Genomic DNA, 8,319 nt, shown 5'->3' on the forward strand with positions numbered 1-8,319 from the left:
AATACTCATTTTCATCTAAGTCAGCATAAATACATCAGTGACTTATTACATTGAACAACACTGACTGAAGCTAAACCAACTCCCACACCTGGTTACCTAGGCAAGACACTATCTTTCTCCCATGGTGATCCTATTTTTGATGCAATTCTTTACCGAAGCATGTCATTGGACTGTTGATTCGTCCCCAACAACGGTGCCATTTGATTCTTGCGCCAGACGGGTGTTATCAACAAAATTTATAAAACCTAAATCACCTCACACTAGGGTAGCATGACTACTATAGTATAGTGGCTCTAGGATCGTCCACAGGGATGAGTTTTCTTTGTACAAGTGACTTTAGTGAAGGTAATGAAATGGTGTTTTTCCTTATGAAAATTAGCTTTTAAAGAAAATGGAATTGTGGTTGAAAAAGTTGATTTTAAGTTAAGCAAAAATAGCAATTGAAGTTAACTACAAAGAGAATGTCTCTTGGAGCTTTAGGTCACTAGGATCGGGTTCCTTAGGCAAAGGGGGAGATTTCGGATCTTCTCCTCGTATTGGGGACAATAACATAAAGGATGGTTATCTCCCGAACCGGTTTTGTATTTAGAAATTAAGATTTGATCCAAAGGGTTCATGAAAAATGGTAGTTGCTTACCATTAATGGCTTCAAACACTAAAGACCCTCACCTTGAACCACCTTCCAATGGCTCGTACTTGATAACTAATGAACATCCATGGATCTAGCAATAAGCATCCATAGAATCCGGAAAGCTTACCAAGTATTGGCCATTCAAGGTGATTCTCACCTTGAACCACATTCCAATGGCTCGTACTTGATAACTAATGGACATCCATGGATCTAGCAATAAACATCCATAGAATCCAAAAAGCTTACCAAGTATTGGTCATTCAAGGTGATTCTAAGGGATTTAAAGCTAAACCTTGAAATAAAAACCATTAATGGTTAACAACTACCTTCATTTAAAGCAAGGAAAACTCCCACCCATGCATCCGGGTCCTTCACCTAGTTTCCATCACTCCAAGAAACGTAAAATTTAACCACTCATCCCCTGAGAAATCATCCTCAGAGGTTGTTTGGCTAGAAAGAAAAATGAAAACAAAATGAGAATGAAAGGCAAAGCAAGGGCTCTGTATATTTCTTCCTATGGGAATTACAAGTGTCGTATATCTCTAAAGATTATACAAAAAGATATTATTCTATAAAGAGGTCTTTCCAACCCCCCTTTATAGTTCCTAACCAAGAAATCCTATCATTGATTGATTACAAGGAGAAAATAGTAATTTACACAAAAATCTGGAGATAAAAATCTAACGGAGTTAGTGCATAAGAAGATTTCGCAGACCATGCGAAATTTCGCATGGTGTGCAAAATTCATTTTAGCTGCATCTTGTGGTTTCACAGGGTGTGCGAAATTTCACACAGTATGTGAAATTGTCCTTCACTCAGTCCTACAGCTCCTCCTCCTCTTGATTTCGCACACAAACCTTTCTTTCCTTGCCCTTTGCACTTGCGGGGCACCTAACTCTCACTAACAAACAACTTCAGAACTGTTAAACTGTTACACCTGTAAGTAATTAATTAGACCTAGGGTAGTTAGGATCAAGATTCAAGAACTTCTTTGTATAAATAGTTCAAGCTCAATAACAGAAAAATAACTCTCCATTCTTACTACACTATTGTGTACCTTCTCAAGGGATGCATATTATATACTCCTGCATAACCATTTTAACAAAAATTACATTTCAAACAAATTTAATTCAACATAGGTATACTCTGATGTAACCATTTAATCTGAAGCTTAAATAATTAAAAGTTGATAATATGTATCGACTTTACAACCACCATATAATTTTTATATTTTTATATTTGTACAATATAAGGACAAAAGGAAAAACAAAGGAAACAACCCATTACAAGAAATCTTTACTTTCAAATGTAGTGAGATAGCAATTGCCAAACCATAATATATTGCTCACACTTTTTATTGTAACCATATAATTGTTGCCATCAAGCAGTGTCGCCTTCCCCATTTTTAATCTTCATATACTCTAGGTATGCTTTTCCTTCCAGCTTACGGGCGAAGAAATCTCTGAAGTATTTTTCCATCCCCACCCGTTTGAACAAAGGTGGGTTTTGAGGATTTATCAGACCAATTGCAGGTCCAATCTCGGCCGAGAATTTGGTGTTGAAGAACATGGCAATGGAGATCCTCTCTGTCACTGAATTTGCCACTGCCCTGTGCTCTATGCTGTTGTAGATCCCATTGCTCACAATCTGCAATACAGGAAGCACTACTTGGTCAAAAAGAAAAAAAAAAAGAAGAAATGTTTCCGCAATTGTTTTGATTTCCTTTTGTGAATATCGCAACTTAGAATAGTCTTATTAATACATCATGAGTACATAACTTTTAACAGTTGTGTTGAGACAAAAAACCAGATTCCATTGAAAATAAAAGAAGAAAAAATGGATAAGGATTCACCCATTTCAGAATGACAATGATAACATCCATAAACGAAGATACATGCATGGTTAGTGGAACCGCTTCCACTAAAAAGACCACACAGTAGATAGTGAGATTCTATATATCTCCACCTGCAAATGTGTATAGATCCCAGTCGATCCTCCGTATAAAATAAGTAAAAAAACACAATTTGTAGTCCAATTTTGACCTTAAAAACCTACTAAAAGTTAATTGTATTCTTTCTTTAAATGACAAACCCACTATCTTTGAGGTGACACAAATAATAATGCAAAAAATTAATATGAAATTTTTAGTGATATTTTAACTAACTCGTATATAGTTATTAAAACCAAGAAACATGGGACTGAAATGGCTTCTACTTCCTAAATCATGATATTCACCTTAGTATTCACAGGCTTGATTATTTAACTTATCATGTAGCCTCATTAATTAGAAAAATTTTTATTTATAAAATTATTTAAATAGATTTTTTGATATTTTGTAAAGAAACATGATTTACAAAAATGATTAGTTCGTTAGAATGCTAGCTTCTCCAATGAATTTTAGTAGTGACACCTAACCATAGAACTTTTTGCCTAATCATGCATGAACACTTGTGCAGTCAGTGATAGTGCTACTCCTCACTTCCAACTGAGATGTATTGATGTTGAAATCCAATTAGAATGAGTAGGTGGAACAAAATGCAATTTTGTTGGAATAGCCCCCCTTTTTTTTTTCTGTAAGAATGTGAAGAATATGGGCCAGGATCGATTCAAAGCATACAATTATTACGTTCATGCACTCTGCCTAACTAAAAGGAAAGTTCAGGTTGTTGTGGGGTGGATCCTCTCTCTCTCTCTCTCTCTTTTCCCCTCTTTTTCTTTTTTAAGAAATTGAGCTGCAAGTTAACTACAATGATTGAAGATGATATTTATCTAAAACGGAAAACTTTAAAAAGTTTGAAAAATTATATCTGGTGTCTCTAAATTATGAGCTAAACTCAGGTTGTCATATACTTTGTTCTAATGCATTTTTTTTTTTTTTTCTTTCAAGGGGGAGAGATGGGGTATGGGAAAACCTCTAGAATGTCTCCTAGATTCACTACAAATGCATCTGGGAGGAAGTTCACAGGAATCCAAACCCCATCCTTTTTTACTTGGAGACCATCTACTCCATTGACTTGGAGAAGGACAGTGATGCCAGACGCATCCGAATGAGGGGTGAGGCCCATCACCAGCTCTGGTTGTGGGCATGGAGGATAGTAAGTCATCCTCACTGATTGCATCCCATCATCAAACAACTCTTCCATATCTCTCTTGTCCAAATTTAGAGCTTTAGCCATAAACCCGAGAAGCGTCATCGCAAGTTTTTGCATCTCCGATAAGTAAGATTCCAAGGTATCCCTGCAGTCAAGAAAAGATATATGGGCCTGACAGAAAGAGAAGAAGAAGATGATGATGAGGAGGAGGAGGAAGAAGATGCAGAGAGAACCTCAGTGATGGAGGGAGCTCTGACAATAGATGTGGATTCCTTCTATGAAAAGGGTTGGTTATCATGTAAAACCTATCACCCCAATCAAGTTTTTGATCTTGCGATCGGATTAGGGACAGGCCGTATCCTTCAACACTACCTGGCCTGATCTTGTATTTCATCTTCTCTTCCAAGGGGAGTCTGTAAAATTTTCCGATCTCAGATTTCAGTTTTTCCATAAGTGAAGAGCTGACTCCATGGTTCACCAACTGTGAGTCATCAACACAACTGTTAGTTCCCATTATTTTTCTAATCCTATCTTTACATAAATATATAAATTCTGGTCCTACCGAATTAATAATGGGTTTGCCAATAATGGGTTTGCCCAAATCCCGAGTCTACTATATACAAAAATTACAACTTAATTATATGATATGTGCCAAATCCTTTATGAATAATTTTTGTTCCCCATCATATCTTCCTCATCATTTGCTGGATCCATGAAACTAGGTTTCATACACACCCAAAAAAACCCTAAAAGTTCAAGTGCAATCATGTTTATTAAGTAGACAAATAATTAAAGATCATTGACAAAAACCTGAAAGGCGCCCCATTCCCTGCAAGTCGAGTGCAAGTTCTCCAGCTCGAAATCCGTGGTTTCACTCATGATCAAATGTTTCATATCAATAGTGGGGATTGTTGGCAGGGAGGCTCTCTTTGAAAGATCAAGGGGAAGCTCCGGATCATCCAGGATAAAGGGCTGCGGGACTGCAGTCATGGGCTCTTTGGCGAGCTCCTGAACACTTAGTATAGGAGGAACACTCGGAAAGCTCGAAGACTCTGCCATTGCTAATGGGTCTAATTGAGAGCATCTACTCAACCATCTTAAGATAGGTATTTATAATACAGATGCGTCTTAGGAGGAAAAACGAAAAAGAAACAAGAAATGACTCACCTTATGAAGAACTACTAGAAAGTTGATGAGAACCAAGAAAAAATAAATTAATAAATAGCACCAGCAATGCAATATTGCAATATATGTAAGCATACATGTCTGTATACATACATACATACATACAAATATTGAAGCAACTTCAAATTAAGTTTGCCAACATGCCTAAACCAAATTTTCAGAAGAACGAAATTTAAGGAACCATTTGTGTTATCATCCATGGTGGTACACACATGAATTAAGGAAGCTGACTGTTTCTGGAATATTGCTGCCTAGATCATGCCCCCATGACAAATGCAATGCATCTTCTTAGTGCTTATTATGTTGGATTTCCAACAACAGACCCATGTAAACAACTCGTATCTAATACTAAATTTTGTTCAGTGTTGGCATTTTTTCATACTTGCACTAGTCATTCAATGATATTGAAGTTACTCTCCCTTTCAATTGGTAACGGATCTAATTAGGACAAATTGTATCCTGAAAAAGCAACAACCAAGATTTTGCTTTGCAACAATATCCTCATCGCACTCTGGAAAGGTCAATATTAGCTGCTTTTCACATAAATGCAGGTTTATGCAGAGTTGGCAATTTATGTTTTTAGGTACCAAGATCCATATTACTGATAGTTGCCTCTCAGCAAATGGTCAGAAGGAAGTAAAGGAGATCGCTTCATAACTTGCTAAAATACAAATGCGTAAAAAACAGTGAAAAGCTTGATGGAACTCCTCATAGGCATAGCCACATGGACTAGCTAGAAAGTCAAATATTCCACAGTCAAGGTAGTACAATGGTTAAGCCACATTTTTGTACTGTAATCAACCTAAAAATTAGTTAATTATGGATCCCTTTATTTCCCCCTATGTCTTGTTTCTTAAGCCATGGATCCTCTAAGCTTCTTCAGAAGACAAACGAGCTGAAATATGGAATACTTTTATGTGTATTGACAGAAGATGTCTATTATATATGTAATCCTGATTAAGACTGGACAGCCTCCCTGGGACATGCTTGAAGCTGATCAAATGCTCAATCGTCAGCAATGATGATTCCGAGAAAGCTCAGCACAAATGAATGGTTAGCAGGATCGTATCAGCTGTTCAATTATGTTTGGGTGCACCCATCAAGAATGCCTGGCTGGCCGACATGGTCCCCCATTGAGATGAAATGCATGGGATGGACCTGAAGGCCATGGGCATTTGTGTCATACAAAATGCCATACTGAATGATGTGTCCATTACTGTTTCCATATTCTAACACGATGATAACACGTGCCATACATTTCCCGTCTGCCATCATGACAAATAATAAAAAAGCAAGCACCTATGATTGGATTTTACCAAAATATTCAAAATATAAAAAACTAATCAATAAGATGAAAATTAATTAAAAAAACATATTAAAGTGATGTTCTAAAAAATGATAAATAAAACAAATAATCAACTATATTAAATTAATTTATTTAAGAAAATAATATATGTATAATAAAATTTATATTGATGAGTAATAATAAAATGTATATTGATAGAAATCATTCGATATTAAAATATTTATTCATAATTATAATTAATAAACAAACTAATAAATTCATGATTTATAAACAATCAATTAATAATCAAGTGAGATCTGATTGCACTGGGATCAAAATGAGGTATGTACATAGTTAAAATTTGATTAAAACGATTTTTGGATTGTGCATTTATGATTGTTGGATCATGTTGGATCAAAAGTGGATGCCCCAGAATTTTCGAAAAAATTCAACAACTAAATCCCTAAAATATCAACAAAAAATTATTTGGATTGCGGAATTGTCTCTAATGCCACCACTCTTTGCTTTCCACATGGCTTTCATATCGAGTTGTCTGAATTATTAGTCCTAAGAAAATTTCATGAAAACTTGCATCCTTGGTTGGCATTTTCCATCCAATTTATCCAAATTGAATTAAAGTCAATTTAGGGAGTTTTTGAATGATCTTAATTATCAGGCTTGGTGGCCCACTTCATATTCATATTCATGATAACGAAAGACTGGAGGTGACTCAATTGATTGATTAATGATAAAATTTTCTGCTTTCTTTTCCAAGTTCTTGTTCTTATCCTAAATTAATGACATTAACACAGCTTATTACCTATATATAGTAATTATTTTTTATTTAATTTATTGCGAAGCAACGCCAAAACACATTCTAGAATTAGAGAAGGTACAAATATTGGTGCAGTGTCTAGGAGGTTAAGTCAGCATTGAAAAGGGGATACATAACAAGTTAAATGTGTTAATAGGTTAGGTTCATTTCACTTCATATCCCACTCCCATGTCTGGCGCACTAAACTGACAGTCTGCTTTTGAAAAAAGAAGGTTGGTTGCTGTCCAAGGGCCCGGCTGGTCATCTACCAATAGGCATAGGAATATATTTTGCGACACTGCAAATCGACACGAGGTCCACATTTATTTCGAAAAAGTTTGACAAGAAAGGATCAAAGGAACGTGATGCAACTCTGACAAACTAAAGGTTTTTGTCTGCCAGTCTTCCTTTATGGTTTTGACTAGATTCCACAAAAAAGTTGGCTTGTCAGTACTTGGATGCCACAGACGTGAGCTTTGACCTAAAATAGTGCTTTTTTAAAAAAAATTCTAAAAAATAAAGTGGTTTCGAAAATAATGCCATATCTAATGCGTCTGTGCCACATAAACTGCCAGGTCATAAAACTGCAGTTGGTGACTACGGTTTTATTTTTCTAAAGTGTTTAGAAACCGTAGTTACCAACCACGGTTTTAACTTTAAGTTTAAAGCCGTAGTTGGTGACTACGACTTTGACTTTTTTTTTAAAATGGTCAAAGCCGTAGTCACCAACTGCGGTTTTAACTTTATATATATTTATATATAACTTTAATTTTTTTAATAAAAATATTATATTATTTTGATTTTAAATATACTTATTTCATTATTTTAAAAATAATAATATACGAAATTAAATAATTGATAGTTTTAATTTGATATAAAAATATATTTTTAAATTTTATTAAAACAATAGGCACTATATTTAATATAAATATAATTAATTAATTAAAATAAAATATAATAAATTATATTTATTTAAAATAAATAAATTATAAATGCTTATTTAGAAAAATAAAAAAGTAATATAAATTATTATATTAATTAATAATTTTTTATATATTATATATAAGTGGTATATAATACCTCTCACACAGACACACACGTATAAAAGTCTAATTTAAGTTTAAAATTTATCACATTTTTATTTAAATATATAAATAAATTTTATTAAAACATTTGACACTATATTTAATATAAATATAATTATTTAATTAAAATTAAATATAAATAAAATATAATAAATTATGTTTATTTAAAATAAATAAATTTTAAATGCCTATTTAGAGAAAAAAATAATATAAATTATTATATTAAT

General features: G+C 34.0%; 1 protein-coding gene across 1 annotated transcript; it reads right to left on the bottom strand.

Annotated features, from left to right (window-relative positions):
* Window positions 1-1,773: 1,773 nt before the first annotated feature.
* LOC100258917 (oxoglutarate-dependent flavonoid 7-O-demethylase 1) lies at window positions 1,774-4,909 on the bottom strand. Its single transcript, XM_002269682.4, has 4 exons — window positions 4,534-4,909; window positions 3,957-4,204; window positions 3,544-3,868; window positions 1,774-2,278 (listed from the first exon to the last, which is right to left on the bottom strand). The coding sequence occupies exons 1-4, from the start codon at window positions 4,780-4,782 to the stop codon at window positions 2,012-2,014; spliced, it is 1,089 nt and encodes a 362-aa protein (XP_002269718.1). The 5' UTR covers window positions 4,783-4,909; the 3' UTR covers window positions 1,774-2,011.
* Window positions 4,910-8,319: the final 3,410 nt, after the last annotated feature.

The sequence above is a fragment of the Vitis vinifera genome, chromosome 10, assembly GCF_030704535.1.
Source record: "Vitis vinifera cultivar Pinot Noir 40024 chromosome 10, ASM3070453v1".
NCBI lineage: Eukaryota > Viridiplantae > Streptophyta > Magnoliopsida > Vitales > Vitaceae > Vitis > Vitis vinifera.